The sequence below is a fragment of the Ciona robusta genome, chromosome 4 (assembly GCF_009617815.1).
Source record: "Ciona robusta chromosome 4, ASM961781v2".
NCBI classification, from domain to species: domain Eukaryota; kingdom Metazoa; phylum Chordata; class Ascidiacea; order Phlebobranchia; family Cionidae; genus Ciona; species Ciona robusta.
This window is the reverse complement of record NC_143238.1, coordinates 2,036,301-2,054,907: the sequence shown is the minus strand read 5'-3', so window position 1 is coordinate 2,054,907 and position 18,607 is coordinate 2,036,301. Positions and strand designations below refer to the sequence as shown.

General features: G+C 35.5%; 4 protein-coding genes across 5 annotated transcripts; 1 reads left to right on the top strand and 3 right to left on the bottom strand.

Moving 5' to 3' along the window:
• Positions 1-12: 12 nt before the first annotated feature.
• LOC149736510 (uncharacterized) lies at positions 13-2,533 on the bottom strand. Its single transcript, XM_089876770.1, has 3 exons — positions 2,346-2,533; positions 978-1,134; positions 13-609 (listed from the first exon to the last, which is right to left on the bottom strand). Exons 1-3 carry the CDS (start codon positions 2,457-2,459, stop codon positions 392-394), a joined length of 489 nt encoding a protein of 162 aa, XP_089732896.1. The 5' UTR covers positions 2,460-2,533; the 3' UTR covers positions 13-391.
• Positions 2,534-4,913: 2,380 nt separating this feature from the next.
• Positions 4,914-9,477, bottom strand: LOC149736509 (mitochondrial import receptor subunit TOM40 homolog). Of its 2 annotated transcripts, none has more exons than XM_089876746.1 (9): positions 9,218-9,477; positions 8,578-8,724; positions 7,973-8,040; positions 7,626-7,715; positions 7,091-7,192; positions 6,540-6,645; positions 6,288-6,410; positions 5,728-5,907; positions 4,914-5,420 (listed from the first exon to the last, which is right to left on the bottom strand). In XM_089876746.1, the coding sequence occupies exons 1-9, from the start codon at positions 9,273-9,275 to the stop codon at positions 5,281-5,283; spliced, it is 1,014 nt and encodes a 337-aa protein (XP_089732872.1). In that variant the 5' UTR covers positions 9,276-9,477; the 3' UTR covers positions 4,914-5,280. The 2 variants fall into 2 exon arrangements, with proteins under 2 accessions (XP_089732872.1, XP_089732871.1); XM_089876745.1 differs by having other exon boundaries at positions 8,578-8,727; positions 9,218-9,476.
• A 35-nt stretch (positions 9,478-9,512) lies between these two features.
• Positions 9,513-12,284, top strand: LOC149736508 (uncharacterized). The gene is made up of 5 exons (XM_089876734.1): positions 9,513-9,816; positions 9,970-10,197; positions 10,265-10,498; positions 11,220-11,837; positions 11,978-12,284. Exons 1-5 carry the CDS (start codon positions 9,793-9,795, stop codon positions 12,182-12,184), a joined length of 1,311 nt encoding a protein of 436 aa, XP_089732860.1. The 5' UTR covers positions 9,513-9,792; the 3' UTR covers positions 12,185-12,284.
• On the bottom strand, positions 12,205-18,491 carry LOC149736507 (membrane-bound transcription factor site-2 protease-like). Its single transcript, XM_089876729.1, has 11 exons — positions 18,231-18,491; positions 17,701-17,854; positions 17,351-17,469; positions 16,477-16,595; positions 15,859-16,108; positions 15,178-15,307; positions 14,739-14,908; positions 14,302-14,422; positions 13,673-13,853; positions 13,378-13,459; positions 12,205-12,724 (listed from the first exon to the last, which is right to left on the bottom strand). Exons 1-11 carry the CDS (start codon positions 18,303-18,305, stop codon positions 12,584-12,586), a joined length of 1,542 nt encoding a protein of 513 aa, XP_089732855.1. The 5' UTR covers positions 18,306-18,491; the 3' UTR covers positions 12,205-12,583.
• Positions 18,492-18,607: the final 116 nt, after the last annotated feature.

Below are 18,607 nucleotides of genomic sequence, written 5' to 3'. Positions count from 1 at the left end.
CCAAGTACACAGTTATGAAGATGACGTTCTTTTATAAAAACAAATTCAAACGCAGAAAAAATGCAATTTAAAAACAAAACTTTAGCAGCTTAAAACATGAAGTTAGAGTGTTCTATTCGAAATGGGTAAGTTTCTTTGGCAAATCTTCGGATACAGAACAGAGTTCGCCCGATATTCCTACTTAAAATGTAGGTCTTTTCGGTGGTGGAAATATAAAACAACGACTTTATAGTGAGGTATTGACTCTGACTCATGGTTGTTTTAAACGTCTAGAATCTTCTCTGCTGTGTGGGCCATTTTATAATAATATCTTTACTGTGTTTAAGTAATTGTCAAGAAACATAAAACAAGAAATAAAACCTAAAGTAAAGTAAAGTCAGTACTGTCTTCGTCACACAGTCGTTTCTATTAAATAAAGTTCCTCGTCCTTCGTGGAAGAATATTTTAACTCTGTTTGAGGACGATTTTTGCTAGGGCCACGTGTTCCTTCATCAGAGTGTACTCTACCCTCCGAAAGCTTACGAGAGGTTGCATATTCTAAATTTCCGCCAATTATTGCAGTATTGGGCAGCAGGTGGAGTGGTGTCAACGGTTGATATTGATACTTGCCTAAAAGGTAGCAAGTTTGCACAAACTTTACCGGAAAAAAATTCAGTAGCCTGAACCCAGTTGAAAATTGTCTTTGATAACCGAAAGAGTAACGCTTATAGCTGCGAAGCGTTAATGCTTTATCGACTATCTATCGCCCCTTAACACTAAGCGTAAAATTAGTTGAGAAACTTATATAGATGGAAAGCTGATTACGTAATTGATTTTCCGGTCATAGCAAATCAGAAAACGAATATAAAAAAATTTGGTATTTCTGAAATTGACAGCGACGATTTTCAAATTTGATTGCGTTTGATGGACATTAAAGTTATATAAAACAACCATTTTAGTATTTTTACACAGCAATGTAGAAACCACAGTTTACTTACATAAACACCATCCGACATAACAGGCCCAATGTAACATCGAGCATCTACAGGCGTCGCTGGACGGAGTGAATTTCGGATAATGTTGTTTGGCAGAAAACTTAGCGAGTTGTTGGGCAGAATTTCGGAGCATTCCAGGGTTTATTTTAGAAGGTCTTTCCTGTAATAGAATGACACACTTAGAATTAAAGAGAATATTTTCCTGTTGATAAAGTAGGGTGGGGGGAAGATGGGACACCTGTTCATTCTATTTTCTCGTACAATTTGGTAGTAAACAAAGAACATTCAAAGAATTATAAAACCGTATCCTCACAATTTCCATTGACCGTTGTTAATTGTTTAAAACACGTCAGAATATTTGGATGTTATGTGCTAAAAGTGTCCAATCTTCCCCACCCTACTATAGCTATATTCGCTGAAAGGACACACACGTAATTTTAAACTGCAAGTTAAACAATAACAGGCATAATAATGTATTATAACAAAGCACCTTTAGTATAGTTGTTGCATCAATAAATAACTGCGCTATAAACTATAACTTATAAGCCTGCTGGTGACTAAAAGGCGCAAATAAGCATTGCTAAAAGCTCGTTTTAGCTATAGACGCTGTGTGACTTATAAAGCAATATTGTTATTTTGCAATATTTATTCGATCGAAACGTCATTTTCTTAAGTAGGATATATTGACAGCGCGGCTTTTATATGTGTAAGCAGTATCATTATACCAAGATGCGTGCGCAGATCAATATCGGAGTGCTGTACACGGAAACGGTGTTTATTTCAATGGCTTTCTCGCATATATACGCATTTTTATAATACGATGTTGAATGCAGGCAAAAAATGTTGGATAATAGGTTGGGAAAGATGGAACTTGTTTTCATTATGTTGAAAAAATTATACTAAGGTAGGGTAAGACGGGATACCTTCAGCATATCATATCTAAATATCCTGAATAACAACGGGCTATGGGAGTCGTCAGGTTGCAGTTTAAAAATTATTTGATTGTTCTTTGTTTACTGCTAAATAGAATGAAAAGGTGTCCCACCTTCCCCCACCCTACTATATAGTGGGGTGGGGGGAGATGGGACACCTTTAATGCATAATGTCCAAATAGCCTGATCGTATTTTAAACCATTAACAACGGTCTGTGAAAGTCGTAAGGATACGGTTTTATAATTCATTGAATGTTCTTTGTTACCACCAAATGGAAAGAGAAAACTAAACGAAAAGGTGTCCCATCTTTCCCCACCCTACTATATATAGTTTAAACCCCGATAAGAAGATATGGGGTATAATTGGATAACGGTATCTATCCTATACCTCACATTACTATAAATTGAACAAATCAAAACACACACATGTGAAACTCACTTTTGCCTCATCACCAAACACTGAGGGAAGATCGCTTGAATAACTGAACCATGACGAATTGGAAATATCGGACGATGACGAGCGGTCACTGTCAAAACTTTCATAACGTAACATCACTATGACTATTAAAACTTACACTCTTACGGTCTTACCATGTTATGTCTAAGAATAAAGTGGAAATTAAATGGGAGAAAGTACAGGCACGTAATAATTAGGTGTATGTTGCTTAGAAATACATGGAACCGATACACGGAAGTTAATAATTACACCCTTTACCTCATACACAATGCATAAGCTCCAACTCGGTAGGTCAAATTTATAGTCAACTTTTCATTCCTGAAGCTCAACAATACAAAACCAAAAACTTTCAGCTTACAACAATCGTATATATTAAAACATCCTGCCTTTAGTCTCTCAGAATCACAAAAGATTCCATTGCTTTGCACTAAACAGAGTTGCGCTGTAAATGAGAGAATTCCCTTTAAAGGTAAAGTTCCCAGCTCGGCTACCAACAAGCATTTGTGAGAGAGGAAACACGTCACAAACTTTGTCATTCATTCATTGCATCAACGTCGCCCGTTTTAGAAATTTCGTTACAAATATTGCACTCACTGCACGTTGTTGCCCTGATTCTGAACAGCTGTACTAATAGAGTCAAGGCTTTTACTGAATCAAACAGTAAGCTGCGATCCCTTGTCAACATAAAAGTAGTGTATCTCGTTTTACTGCTTTCGCAGTGGGAGGCTTACATATGAATAAATGAATGAATGAATGAAATGTTTCGGGTTTAGATATTTATTTGCTCTTGAAAGCTTTAAAATCTCAACTACTGTACCTATATCACCTGAAATAATTACAAAATAGACAAAAATATGTGCTTTCTGAAACGGCCCTGCTGTCACATCTTGGCGAAAGAGGTTTATAAGCCATGGCGGACGTATCAGAACAACTCTACATGAATAATGGACAAGGGATGTGAGCATGCGGTTTGATGGTCGAGCTACCTCTATTGTTTTAATGAGCCATCCATGACAAGACCGTTAGGAACGCTGAAGCTTTGTATTAAGAGACTGCATTAAATTTGCATAAGCTGTTATAGCTACATTATCGAGTACATCGACCCTAAACGACAACCATAAATTGGCGATTTAATCTGTTCGTTGTATAGTAGGGTATAGGGGAAGATGGAAGACCATTAGCACATAATATCCAAATGTCCTGATCGTGTTTTAAACAATTAACAACAGTCTATCAAAGTCGTGAGGGTACACTTTTAGCATTTTTCGAATTTTCTTTGTTCACTATACCAAATGGGACGAGAAAATAGAATAAAAAGGTGTTTCATCTTCCTTCACCCAACTGTAGCAATAAAAGAAAAGCTAAGACGTTTATAAGGGTAACTGAAACTAAAATTTGCATTTCAAAAATTTACGGATCAAACCCAATCAATACAAATTAAGCTCGTTAACCCTGTCTAGGCGGTCGTTGAAACAGCTGCGATCTGACCACGTCGATAAAAGCTTAGCGGCTAACCTTTGATGTCTGAGCAACAAAGCGTGTAACAAATGCTTGGCTTGTTTTTTATTCTGTTAAAATAAAGCGGTCCAACTCTGAGGCAAAATCAAATATTAAAATCCTAATCACGAATTGGTTTCCTATAGCGTGTTATTTCTCTGTTTGCTTACATTTACAAGTACCTTTGGTTGTCCGTACACTAAAAAGTTCTCTCAGTACGCTGAGAGAATAGCTATAAAGAAAAAGTATTACCTTTGCTTGCACACAGCATGCTGTTATTGTTGGCTAGAAAATGCCTTTTGTTTCATTTTACGTTTCCCTAAGGAATAACTATAGTAGTCAAACTGCCCTTCCACAGTCTAACTCTACAGTCAAACACCTATGCGTTAAAACAACTTTCATACCAGTCGTATTGTTTAGGGGATATTATCTCAAATCAACTTTGCTAACGGATCATCATTAAAGGACGCAAAACCTAACTTGTAACTAAACGCATATACTACTACTGTGCTAACTACACAGCATCACTTTACCTCAAGCATACACAAACCACATCTGGAACACCAATGCTACCCCCCGCCGACCTCTCTTATCGGTCGGCAGCCAATGGAAAAGTGCGCTGCTTGATTCGACGTCGCATACCATCCGTTTAACCATGCTCATCAGACTGCGCGCGAGCTAGCGTGATCGAAAATCGTTTTCTGCTGATGGGCAATGATGGCGCTGCGTTTGTACTTATATTTGTTGCATGTCTACTAAAAGCAAACTGTGCAGTTATATTTACATACTATATATATCAGATCAGAGCAAGCTAGTCCACGTTTTTATTCTCTTTTCTCATTACATTTAGTAGTAAAATTATATAACCGTAACTTTACGTCTCCAAAAGAGCGTTCTTAACTGTTAAAACACGATTAGGACATAATGGTCACTATGTGCTAACGTTATCTATCTTACTCCACAGTACTATACGATTTCTTCTGGGCAAGCCACCACTAACTTAACACTAATCTAAACTTTTGCTATAATCTAATACGGATAATCCTATTTGACTTTCATTGTACTCAACAGTTAGTTTATTATTGGAAACGTCCAAAACATCTCAAATCGTCTTAAATTTCAGAATTCACATTAAGACACCATATACAGTGCAGCAGCTTAACCATTTGGGTGTAAATACGATATATGAATTGAAGGGTGAAATTGTCCTATTAAAAAGGCCTACAATAATTTAACCTAATCTTGCAACAAAATAGCACAGATATAGAAAATATTTTTTTTGGAGGAAAACTAAAAAATAACCGACACAATGAAGTTATTTCAACTAAAACCAGCAGGAATTTAAAAATGGCCGTTATGGTTTCGAAAAGGTCGAATTGAAACACTTAGATTTTTAAGTCAAAATTTAAAAAAATGGAAATCAGCCTAAAACTGCTCCGATTCCAACTGCGACTTTGTCTTTCTTTATGTTGTATGTTCCGGTTAAGTTGAGGGTAATTGGTAACGGTTGCAACCTCTTTTCCAAAGCACTGCCAATCGTCCATTCAGAGGTTAACATGCCTAGGATTTTTAAATTGTTTCCTTTTATATTTTGGATTTTTATAAGGTGAACAGAAAAGAGGTGGACTGACAGCCCAAGATGTCAAAATAATGCCGTTGATCTTAACGGTTAGGAGCCAAAGGCTATTAAACACAGTCACGGGGCTATTTATTAAGGTTAATGTTTTGCACATTTAAATTTTAAAAAAAATAAAACAAAATAAATTATACAAATATAGTTTAAAATCATGTGAACTGAATACAGCATAAGTGAGTATTTAACAGTGTCCATATAAAATGGTAAGCTGCATACACTGCACGCACTTACCTTTAAAGAGAAGATTCATTTTTGGAAGGTCCATTTGATATGCGAATGTTGTTACACTTTCCTTGTTTTTTAAAGACGCCTCGAGTTCTACACCCACTTGCACATTTTCATTTGCCTTTCTATAAAAACTGGCATGCATGCCTCCTGCAGCGATGGTGCCTGCTGCTTGCCAGTTTTCAGCTGTGTTAAAATAAACAATGGAAGATAATTTTAGTTTCCAAGTTTCAGGTTTACTAAGCATTGCAGAAAGGAAAAATAACTTTCTGGGTGACTATTTTTTAAATTTTTCTAGGAGGTTCACAATTTCGACACCTTCTCAAGATTAAAAATCTCCTGGGTTAATTGCTGTTGAGTGTCTTGCTCAAAGAAGGACACACGGACATATACCAATAATGGTAGCAGCGTTGAGCCTTGAACCATGCCCTCTTGGTTGAATACATGCTCTGTAACTCTTAGGCTAGAGCACCAGATATATAACACTTCATTTAAAGTACAATTTTTATTAAAAGTTACTCCTTAATGTTAATGTAACCAATTTAAAAACACATAGTTATACTTACTCTTATACCTCCCAGCTATTGAAGCAATAGCTTGTTGTCTTGCAGCACCACGTTGGTATAATAATTCGGAACCAATTGAGAGTTTTGGTGTAATTGCTTGCAGATAATGTACAATAAGCATGCCTGTAATACAGAATATTGGTTAACCTTAACGCAACAATAAAATTTTTTGTTTTAGGAAGTTTTATGAAAAAAACATTTTTGTACTTGATATCTAATTCATGTAGCAAAAAAATCAAACTTAATTTGTACCTGTCCCATTGAGTAAATCCGGGTCGGCACAAACGACGGATAAAGTGGAATCATTGAACACGACATCTCCACCTACTTGGACGGACTGTAGTTTTGAACCAAGAGTCTAAAACAGCAAAGAATTATTTTTAACACAACAAAAATGATAGCAACTTTCAATTAATACAAATGTGTTTGAATTAGTTTAACATTTCTTCCAATTAGAGCTTTAATGTGTTTAATTAAAAGGAATTTACTTAATTTTTACATTGCATCGTCTGTAGGGTGTAACCGTGTAATGGTCACGCCTTTTATCCAAAACATTCCTTCTTTTTTTATCAATATTTATCAAATTTATCAACTGTTGTTTTACCCTTACTACGGGTGTTTTCGCTTTTGTAAACTGTCTTGTTCTTAATTTTCATGACCAAAGAGACAAAATAAATTTCATTCAATTATTTATTTATACTCACTTTTCATTTTTACAAGGCACAAACCATTATGAACTAAAACCTTTTGGAATCACTGGAAACAGAGAAATCCAAGAACAAATATTATTGATTGTAAAATACCTGAGCAATACATTTTGCTTTAAATCTTGATGTAACTTGGTGAATAAACTGAGCTTGTAAGTTGCCTTCATTGCTCATTTCCCCAATCATAACTGGGTATGCCTTCAAAAAGCAGTACAGGATTTAAATTAAATGTAAATAAAGGAACTTACTGTAATAAATTACATGAATGGCTCTGAGAAGGGAGATATGAAGAGGTGGACAGTTCTTGTAATGAAATAACAGCCTGGATCAGTTGTTACTAAATTTATAGAGATTTTTTGCAGAGAATGGATTTATTAGTCTCTTATTTGAATATAATGTAAACGCTTTAAATAGAATCTAAATGTTATAGGTTTAAACACTTTTCAAACATCTGTGTTACAGCGACTGGGTGAGGATAAAACAAGTTGTATACATACATTCACATTAATTCATGTTAAGAGTGAGAACAATAAAAAATGTATGACAATTTTTTTTATTTAAAAAATATTGTTCTCACTCTGGCTGAGAGTGAGAACAATAACAAATGTATGCGTGTTTTTTTTGAAATTACCTCAGTAGGACTTGGTTGTTTGGTGCCAACATATGTTGATCCAAACCTGTATGATGAACCTTCATTGTTTAAGTGCACAGTGTGTTGCGCCTGCCAATAGAAAAACATAAGACATTAAAAAAAAACACAAAAACAATTTCAAGACTTTAGGCTCTTTAATTTTCAATGTTTTTTTTTTGGGTTTTTAATTTGTTTTTTTAATTTCTTTCATTTTTAATGCATTTAATGTAAGTGAACCACAGTAGTATAACAAAATCTGCTTCAATTACATATTAAGTTGAAAAAGACTTCAAATTTTAAACCTTAAAAATATTTATGTAAATTCAGGATAATACAAGCCAACCAACCTGAAAGTGAGAACTAAGACCTTTGTTAACAATAAACCTTAAACCTTCAAATGGCTGAAGAGCAATATCTGCAAATACAAAAAGAAACTACATGATGCACATGCAGGCAATGCAGGGGTAATAGTAAAACTAAGTGGTAAATCCAAATTTTGGGTGAATTGAGAACATATAGGCTATATCGTAAAATTATGTAATGCATAATAAAACAAGCTTTTGCTAAACCTTTGCAGGATTTGTGAATTGCTTTATAGTTTATTTATAGCATTTTTCTTACCAAATTGTGGGCGAATTTAAGATACATAATACATATATTGTAAAATTATATATATATAGATTATAGATATATATTTATATCTGTGGCCGTGGGAATATATATAGCAGGGTGGGGGAAGATGGGACACCTTTCACACATAATAACCAAATATCCTGATCGTGTTTTAAACAATTAACAACGGTCTATGGGAGCCTTGAAGATAAAGTTTTATAAAAAATCGTTGAATGTTTGTTTACTACCAAACTGGAGGAGAAAATAGATTAAAAAGGTGTCCCATCTTCCCCCTCCCTGCTATATATAATGCATAGTTAAAATGAGCTTTTTGCTGAACCTTTGCAGGGCTTGTGAATTTCCTCAAACGTTCCCACAGAATTTGTGGCGGTTTTCGAATGCACTGGTGTTGCATCAACCGGAGAGGAAGGAGGTAATGGTTCTACTGGAACAACTGGTGGTGGTGCTTCAACTGGGGGCGGGGTGGCTGCTGGAAAAATTGGGAATAATGTTAAAAACATTTTTTGCTCTATTTTTATTTTTTACTTCATGCTTATTACTATTAGGTAAAAATCCAGTCTGTAGAATAAAGCAGTTTCTGACATGATCTTCTGTGTGCAAGTGCTGGGTTCTTTTTGCGTCCTGTGTGCTATCATTAAAAATCGACGTGCAATGTATGTTCATATTGCCACATTTGGAAACACTTATTTTGGTAGATTTAGTTCATTGTTTAATTAATTTTTAGTAGGACAAATTAAAATCCTATGCTCCCGCGTCCCGCCGTACTCTGCAAAATGGTTAAAAGAGTTGTCCATTAAGGCACAAATCTATCTATTTACTGATGGCAAAAATTTTAATACATAATGTCTTTGCAAGACAGAACACTATTACTTGCAAAAAAATATTGTGCAATTAAAGAATGCTAAGGAAGCAAAACTGCAATCAACCTTTAATAAACGATTATGTTCATTTTAACATACCAGTTTCTGCTGGTGTAGAAGAGGACCAACCCCAAGATGCTGCGTGTGCGTTTCCCATCAGTAGATTATGTTTCTTTCCCTTTAAACTTCTTCAATATACAGTGTACGATACGCACGAATGACACAATAACACTGCGACTATTATTGGCTCACTGGTCAAAATATTTTAGAATCTAAAACTTACATACAGAAACAATACAACAGCAGCACAGCAGTTCACTCACGTGCGCGAATTGAACTGTGTGAACTCATGCGACGCACACTGTTAGATCCTATAAAGGGAAAGGCTCCAATTTTGAAACCAAAAACTTACTTGCCGAACATTGCAAAATACTGTTAAAATTTTGAATTATAACTAATGATGTGTACAGTATTGTATATAGTTTAACAATGGCGATGACCAGAACTAAAATATAGCTTCAGTATTTCGCTTTGTTGCGCAATAAAGCATCAGAATCGTGTTTGTGTATCATTAATGATACAGTAACTGAACACTTGTTACCAAGTGACAGTTTCCGTAAATCAAAGACGTAAGTTACATTTTATTTCCTCTAGTATTCGGAACCTCAAGTGAGATGAAACGCTCCACAAACTCCTGCGTAAGTGTTGGTATAGTCTGTGTCTTTAGGGATGTTTTGGAAAACGTAACACTTTTCTACTTTACCTAATTAAGTTAGTCTAGGTAGCCAACCGAAAGGCAGCTATACCTTTACAACTATACCTTTATTTACTGTATATTAAACCGATTTCAGGCTTGCGGCGCGCTTCAATTATTGTGCAATACTTCAATTCTGGTCGTCGCATTTTTGCTGATGGCATGGGGCATCGTTTCCAAACTACATTTTGCTGGATATCTAGAAACAGATTACGCTACGGAGGCAATAGTAAACCTTGCCTATACCTTCATAGGTGAAAACACTATCCGCCGAGTTTCATCAGTTGTTCTTCTCATAACGGGTTCTTTAATTAATTTCAATTTAGTAAGTATATACACGGATAAATAAGCGCATAACAATTTGTACTAGTCCTAACTACAAGACGATTTAGGTTTTATTAGAATGTTGGTCAGCAAAATCCGTACTGAAGAAAGAACGCGGCGAGCTGAAAAAACTCAAGATCTTTTTGCATGTACTTCTGTGGTCACAGATACTGATGTGTATACTTGTTGCAGTCCTATGCGTGTTTGGCAAGGACTTTATAATATTCAACATGGAAACATACATGGCAACAGCCATCGAGGAAGGAGACCCTAAAGCGACAGCTAGCATTGAATCATATCAGGTATCGGACTTATTGTGGTTTGTGCTGTAGCGGTTGATGTGGGAAAGCAGTAGATTTAATCTTTAATTTAATGCACCAACAAAATATATTGAAGCCTCGAGACTGAATGTCTACAACTTACGTCCCTCTAATAACCGTTTTTTCGTGTACAACATTCTGGCATTCGTGTAAATATACGTCTTCTTTGTGTAGGCTCAAAGGGAGACAATTAAAGTATCGTCAAAGCGCAGTTAAAACACTCCCGATTCCTTTAATGTCTATCTTTGTATAATTACTGACGCTGCACACCCTACGGGGCAAACTCACTGGGCGTTTTATTATCTTTTTGCCGTGTGTGTTTCTGTTATAAAAAGAGTGCCCAAATACTGGACACTACGTTTTTTCGTCATGGCATTATCGTGAACGCACTCCGCGATTATTCTTTCGTGTGTTGTTCTCCGCCACCGTTGTCTTGTCAAATAAAGGAGTCAATATTCTGTTGAGTTGGGTGCTAGTCATTTCGATCGCCTAGATGAGGTTCAGGATCGAGTACGTATAGAGAGTTACAGCTACTATTTATGACCGCCCCCCACAGTGCGCCTGCCTCTAGCTCCGGCACGAGCTGTGTAAAACAGAATACTCGTGTTTTAATGCTTGCAGGGCTAAGATAAATAGGTTACATTCATACAAGTTACCACAAGCCGTTATCTTAAACATTAAAAATGATATTTATACTGTACAGGTGTTCTTCGGCTGTTGCGGAGCTCATAATATTTCCGACTGGAGTTCTCAGTCTGTCCCGGTCTCATGCTGTATGATACCACTGAACAACTGCTCGAATGCTTACAACACTACAGCGCCAAGGCCTACCGAATCTACATCGGGGCATAGCACTGATACATTTACTGATTTAGACCAATCAACGGAGTTAAGTGGTTTGCAGGACACTTCTGCTTTGATCACAGAACAAGAAATACTCGTTACCACACAAGACACTGTCCTGGTAAACGTAGCTGTCTATACGCAGGGCTGTAACGAAGTCGTGACATTATATTCGCATACCACAACTGCGGTATGTGTTCTGCATCTAACACTGGTTTTCTCGCTATACTTTGGTTGGGCAGTTCGATTAAAGATGAACTACAAACCGCACAGGAAAAGTCAAATTATTAAAGTGGTTCCAGTCATGGCTGACAACTCGTTTTTGAGTCGCACATCCCTTGTCCGGGACACACGCAGCGAAATGCTGCTGTTGAACTCAATGGGAAGTTTACAGAACAGAACACGTCGACCAAATACAACCAGCCATGAAAAGATTAGAACAGTAGAGCAGCCAAGCAGCAGAATATTTTCGTTGTCGGTAATTAAAGTGTTATGTCGTTACGAACCGTTCAATAAAACGTGTATTTTAAGCCAATATACGATAAACTGTAGGCCTAGGCCTATAGCGGCACAGTATTCAGTTTTTGATTTACATAAATTGGACTAAACCTTTTGCAGGAAACCAAAGTCAACGCAGTTCACAAAGCTGAATCAAAATGCAGTATACCACAGTTTCAAGATTGGAACGAGGTCCGCAAAAGCGTGGACGGGACGAACCAACGCTGGGCGGATATCTCTAGAACTCTGGTGAAGGCTTCTAGTAGTTTCGGAAGCGATGAAAACGATACTACATCACTTGTTAGCATTCAAAGCATAGAATGGTAATTGTACAATGCGAGATACGGTTGTTTACAATGGGAAGCATGGTATTTTATTCCTATGGTTTAGTACTGAATAAAGAATATGTCCTGGGAATGTCGTACAAGATGGTCCTATATTCTTCCATATATTGCTGGGGATGTAAAAATACTCAAAAACTAAGTGAGCATGGTACAGTGTAGCTTGGATTAGGAATTACGGTTAACGCCGGCAGCTTCACAGTTGGAATGTGTAAAAGAATATACGGGTATAGAAAACATGATTGTAGTAATACGTCTCTAGTATAAGACCTCTTCTTGGTTAACGTGCGTTTTCGATCCATTAAAAACATACATCTCTTGGAGAACGTTGCAGCGGTCAGAAAACAATTTACTCCTCTTGTCAAAGTGGGTTTTTTTCCCGTTCTCATTTGATAAATACGTTAAGGAAGCCGAATATAACGTTTAGTGTCACGAGTAAGGTGCCACAACACAGGACAACAGTTGAAACTCGTTCCTTGAAATTGTCAAGGTCGGGATGACAACCATAAAAGAAATCTAGGAAAGACTGAACCAAAAGAAGCGTTGTAAACAGAAGTGGCGATATTGTTTTTGTGTGTTTCACGTTTGATAATCAAATAAATACTGCAGTTAATACTTAATAGTATAATATAATAGGGTGGGGAAAGACGGGACACCTTTAGCACATAATATCCAAATATCCTGATCGTGTTTTAAACAATTAACAACAGTCTATGGGAGTTGTGAGGAAACGGTTTTATAATTCTTTAAATTTTCTTTGTTTTCTACAAAATGGAACGAGAAAATAGATCGAAAAGGTTGCCTATCTCCCCCCACCGGCCCACCCTACTGTACTACCGTTTAAGGATGCGGCCTAATTATAAAAAATTAATAGCAAAGCTTTGGCGACTTATGAACTGTTACATGGGTAAAATAAAAATGATTTACCTGCAAAAAAAGTCAAAAGGCGTTCTGAACATCTTATACTAAACAACCAGAAAAATTGATATGTTAAAATACTTTTGGGTCATTAGGGGTTGACAAGCACTGACCTGGACAAATCAACCAGTCTAATATTTCTATTTAAACCGAATGACTATTTTAATAAAAGAAATGTAAAGTATTTCAGATTGACTGTGGGAAGTTAATAGAAAAATTAAAGATCAAAAATGAACATTTACTTATTTAGATAGTACTAACCTTAAACGCCCACTGTCCATCCAATGCATAGCATGGAACTATATTGAGTACAGCAAGAGCACCGGACATTGAAAACATATACCTGGGTACAAAAAATGTAAATGTTTAGTCTTATGTGACTGTATGGTGTTTTAGGTTTAGGGAATATCTTTGGTTAAGTTACTGTTTTATTAAAGGAAACACCATGTAAATAAGCGACCTTGGGACAATGGGCTAAATCTTGCCTAAATTCTATGTACTTAAGAAAGACCTCACTTACATAAAATAGAACTTGATATATTGTTAGTTAACTCACTGTAAAAACTTAAGTAGAACTGCAGGTAGTCGAAGTGGCAACCACCACCAACGTGGACGGTATTCTGATATTGTAAGAAAACGAACTAAATCTGCCGGTTCGCCGAGGTATAATACATGCTGTGCAGGAAGGTTGGGGTAACGGAGGATTTTTAGTCGCATAAAACGAGTTGTTGTGTCTCCTGTGGAAAAAAGTTTCGGCATTACTCTATTGAAACAGAAGTGGGAATGAGAATATGAGATCATATGTTTTAGCAAGCCAGTTTTGAATAAAAACGATCTGCTGTTATGTGTCCATAAAAAACACGCAGAACTAAAGTATACTGCATTTGACCCTTTAATGAAGGAGGTTCCCTTTGTTTAACGACTATGGGTGTAAATGTATTTTTAAAATGTTACGCCAGATTTTGTTAAAAAATAATTGCACATGAGCATGAGTAGATACTTGCAAACTCCATATGTTAGTCTTTCTTTGTTCAAATAATTTGGAAAGAAAACAGCTTTAGTAGTATTGTAATACCCTAACAAATCTTCGATTTGGTGTACTTGAACATAAGTATGGGCAGATGGACTAATTGTCATAAATGGGCAGCCAAGACTTTGCATTAAGTTATTAATCATAGTACCAACCTAAAAGTGGGAATGCACATATTCCTTCAACACCAACTGCTTGGTCATGTCGACCACAATCAACATTGTTAGTACAATCCTTAAATGACATCATAGTTCGTCCAGGGAGACATGCAAACATCTGAGAATATATTTAACAAACATAATTTAAATTGAATACATATCTGAAAATGCTTTGTCCAAATTATCAGCTACACATAAGAATCCCCCCAAAATAATCACCCACAAAGTAACATACTTGGTAACTGGTAAGATGGCAAAATGTGTATGAAACAGAACATCTGTGTTTATCAACTGTCGTTTTCGGGTCGAGGATAAAGTAAGCTATATTCATAACTACATAATATAAACGGAGACAATAGTAGCTGTTATGTATTAAAACTGGCCAGAAAAATGTATACAAAATCTCTCAAACAGTAAAAATCTCTAAAAAATACCTTTTTCTGTGAGACTTTATAGTGATAACATAGGTGTGTGGGTGGGGGGTTCACACCACAGCAATCTGGATGACCATCGGATAAAGTTCCTGCCTCAGATAATGCAATTGATGACACTACTGATGATTTTAGTGTTAACTTTTCCAGCTCATTCCATTTTATACAAGAACCTGAGAATTTAAATATTTTTCTGTTTACTTTATGGCGCAAACAAAGTCAAATTAAAATAGACTACCAAACTGAATATATATGTAAAAAAAACTTAATATTTTAACGGTAGTGTTTCTGTGAAATAGTAATTAGTGAATATACTTATTTCTCCTCATGTGGCGGGGCAATGACATTGGTATAACATGGGTATCCTACTTTATACACCTCGTTTAGAATTACCACACAAATAACTTTGTGAGGAATGACTTTTCCTAGTTACAAAATTTACCCATTTGCGGTAATGTCCTGCTCTCATTGACACATTTAAACCAAGTTTTTGATTCCTGGACATGGCAGTTCCCGATATGTTGAACTACGTCACCAACCATTATACCACTGGATCCTTGTAAGGGGGAATTCTGCAGAATTGAACAAAAAATAAAATCCTAAATTTTTTTATTTTTTAATAAGTTTTTACTTTTGTTTAGTGTACAAAATTAAATTTTATTTTATGGAATATCATTTTGTGTATGTAAGCGGCACACAAAGTATTATTGAAAACAAAGTTTGTGAAAATAAATGCGAAATTTCACAGGTTCATAATTTAACATATGCCAGTCTCACTACAGCATTATAATGTAATAAATAGATTTTTCAAATTTATACAAAAGTGTTGCCTAAAATGGGTGTGTGTGTGTACATACAGTGGAAAAAATCAGGGTATCTATGATTAGGCTACCCGGTATAAATGCATAAACAGTTCAATACCTGACAAACATGCCTTAAAACAAAAATATAGGATATATCAGTCTTTTTCCTAATTAGAAGTTTATATTGCGAGAGCTAGCAAATAACGCTAATACATTTTGAAAAGCAAAAAATGTTTGCATTTTTGCTATGCTTAATTTTATCCTTTAAACTAATCTGTATGCTGACTTCTAAAAAGTTAGGGTTTTATTGCAGAACTTACCTGAGCCTGGTAGGTAACTATTACACCCTCCCCTCCTTGAGAATAAAACGGAGCCAGCATGAACGGGAGTGAAAATATAAGTACGCAAGCAATCAGACACAGTATGAAGTTATGCCATACACCAGCACAGTAGACACGCAGTTGTTTTCTTGCATTTGCTCGGTTTAGATCAGTGGAATTGAGATCCACATAAGCACCAGGATAAATAACAAACAGGAAAATGCCAAATCCATTGACTTCAATTCCTTCCCTATAATTTGAATAGTAATAGAAGATACTGTGTAAAGCGTAAGCTATAAAGCTTAAGCTTAGGTTCATATTCTAAGAAAAATATGGTTTATTTATTCCTTTAAATTTGTTTAATATTTTGCTAAAAAATGACCAATAGTATACATTGAAAACGCATAAAAAAATTAAAACATAATTTTATAAATTTAGTGTACACGGTTGTAAATATAATATTTTGCATTAAAAATATATCTTATGCTAATCTAGTGGGTAATTTAATAGTCATGTAATATAAAATAAAGCGCTTTGCATGTAAATATTGCAATTTGCAATAATAACATTAGCTCTTATGCACATAAAACATTATCCCTTATGGCCTTATGTACATGCCTGGTAGCAGCTACAGCATGTCCAAGCTCATGTAGGATCCCACTCAATAAAATTGCAGTCAATAGGTACGATATGTCATTTAATGGCAGATTCACACCAGGTACGATCACTGTTAAAACCTGCATATACATGGTAGTAATATTATAGGGTTAAAGGATATTAGTGGAAAAACCTGGTGTCTAAACATAATATTCATGATATGACTGCATTAAGTAACATTGAACATGTTGTATCACTTTTAAAATTAATGGGCATGCTTAAAAACAGGTCTTGAATTTTGTTTTTCCAGTTATATGCAATAGAAATGCTGTTGTTTATTTCGGTATTTGACATGTAGTAGTATGTCTTAGCCTTTAGTTAAGTGCTAAGCATTTTTTAAGTTATAAACCTTGAAAGGAATAAATGTAATGTAACTAACTAATGCAACAGAAATTATGTTGTTTGTGGTAATATTAAATGTTAGAATCTCCATAAAAATCTTCATAAGTACGGCTTTTAACCTTTACAACCAACATCAAATGCAAAGCATTAATTAGGTTATGTACTCTGGATATGTAACTTTAACTATCAGTTTTGCATGGTGAAACAAAAACAGCTGGGTTTTCTGTTTCATACACCTCATGCCCAAGCCCAACTAAGAGTTGCTACTCACGAACATTGTGGCCGATTGCTATTGTTATATTGTACGGCTGACAATTCAGACAACCCTTAAAATGGACAGCTGGGTTTAAGCAATTGCAATGTAGGAACTTATGCATTCCACCTAAACTGGATTGGTACTTAAGTACAACCCATAACAATATACATAAATATGAATTTATGGTTTCAAAATTTAATACATTTATAAAAGTCAAGAGTAGTAAGCGTCACACACCTGAGAAGATGGGACAGCTGGCGTGGTGGTAAAAATATTCAAATCGAGGAAACTTTTCACCAATGTATGAATGAGCAGGATAGTTGAACTTAACATCGCTAACGCAGCAAACAGAATTCCTGTCAAGTATGTATTGATTATGAAGTGACAATCAATTTACATGTCTCAAAATGTATGGTATAGGTTTAAAAAAGTTGGAATCAACTAAATACACGTCCGGCAGTAATATGAGAATAAAAAAGCAATTCAGAATGCTTTACACAGTTTAAAACTTACTGCAACAGTTTGGCCAATTTTAAAGTTGAAACCACTTTATAAAATACCATGGAATACATTGTAATGCAAAATACCTGCATCAAACCAGACTTTTAACTTGCGCCATCTTCCAAAGTGAGCTAAATAACGATTTAACTTTTTCGTGAAATAACGAACTTGAAATGGAGTAACAAAGATGGAACGCTTCTTTAAGAAACGGTCGCAAATTGGTCCCAAATATTCATTACCCTAAAAACGGTTTTTAATTAGCTTGATTATAAATTTATTTTGAAAGGAAATTGTATGGCCATATGCATTTAAATTCCTATTAGGTAATGTATTTTGTCAAAAATAAGTCAATTATGTATATCCTTTTTAAATAATGTGGCATCAATGTCTTATACATAGGTAACATATCAATATGTTTTAGATATCAGTGCTGGTGAAGAATCCTTCCCCATCCATTTGCTAACCCCTAACCTCTAACTACTAACCCCTAACCACCAACCTAAAACACTTCCCACCAGCCTAATCTGCTATAAGACAGAGTTTTCTTTACTAGTGCTTGGATACCTAAGAATAAACTGTTGGATACTTATGCTAAAGTAAACCCAACATTACTTACAGTTACAAAATTGTGAAGCAAATGAAAGATTGACCAGCATGCCAAGATCACAGCTAAAAACGTGGTAGGTAACATCGTTGATCGTAATATTGCTTATTTCTCACAAAACGACAGCATTGCTAAGGTTTTTTTACAGTTAAGAATTGCCTCATATCAACTTTACACTAAATTCTGGAGTAAAACTTTACACACCCGCGCAGGTAAATTCTTTATAAATCTTACGCGGGGAAAACCCTAACAAGCTTATCTAATATTACAATGTCTATGCTCACACACGCTTTCCCCATAAGTTGACGTGGTGCATAATATAGGCCATTTTGTTGCTCCCACAGTGGCATATATTAACTTGCAAACATGTACTATAGCGCCGGTCAATC

Bases quoted from the DNA above. Each gene is read 5' to 3' on its own strand.
- LOC149736510 (XM_089876770.1), bottom strand. From the start codon at position 2,459: ATGTTACGTTATGAAAGTTTTGACAGTGACCGCTCGTCATCGTCCGAT. The intron at 1,135-2,345 runs GTGAGTTTCACA...ATTCTATTACAG, and splicing joins TGTTTGGTGATGAGGCAAAA to GAAAGACCTTCTAAAATAAA. The intron at 610-977 runs GTAAGTAAACTG...GCTACCTTTTAG, and splicing joins TTATGTCGGATGGTGTTTAT to GCAAGTATCAATATCAACCG.
- LOC149736509 (XM_089876745.1), bottom strand. From the start codon at position 9,275: ATGGGAAACGCACACGCAGCATCTTGGGGTTGGTCCTCTTCTACACCA. The intron at 7,193-7,625 runs GTAATTTCAAAA...TGCTTTTTGAAG, and splicing joins AACAACCAAGTCCTACTGAG to GCATACCCAGTTATGATTGG. The intron at 6,646-7,090 runs GTATTTTACAAT...TTGCTGTTTTAG, and splicing joins AAGCAAAATGTATTGCTCAG to ACTCTTGGTTCAAAACTACA.
- LOC149736508 (XM_089876734.1), top strand. From the start codon at position 9,793: ATGAAACGCTCCACAAACTCCTGC. The intron at 9,817-9,969 runs GTAAGTGTTGGT...AACCGATTTCAG, and splicing joins AACGCTCCACAAACTCCTGC to GCTTGCGGCGCGCTTCAATT. The intron at 10,499-11,219 runs GTATCGGACTTA...TATACTGTACAG, and splicing joins CTAGCATTGAATCATATCAG to GTGTTCTTCGGCTGTTGCGG.
- LOC149736507 (XM_089876729.1), bottom strand. From the start codon at position 18,305: ATGTTACCTACCACGTTTTTAGCTGTGATCTTGGCATGCTGGTCAATC. The intron at 16,109-16,476 runs GCATGTACATAA...TTCAAATTATAG, and splicing joins CATGCTGTAGCTGCTACCAG to GGAAGGAATTGAAGTCAATG. The intron at 13,854-14,301 runs GTTGGTACTATG...TTTTTTCCACAG, and splicing joins ATGTGCATTCCCACTTTTAG to GAGACACAACAACTCGTTTT.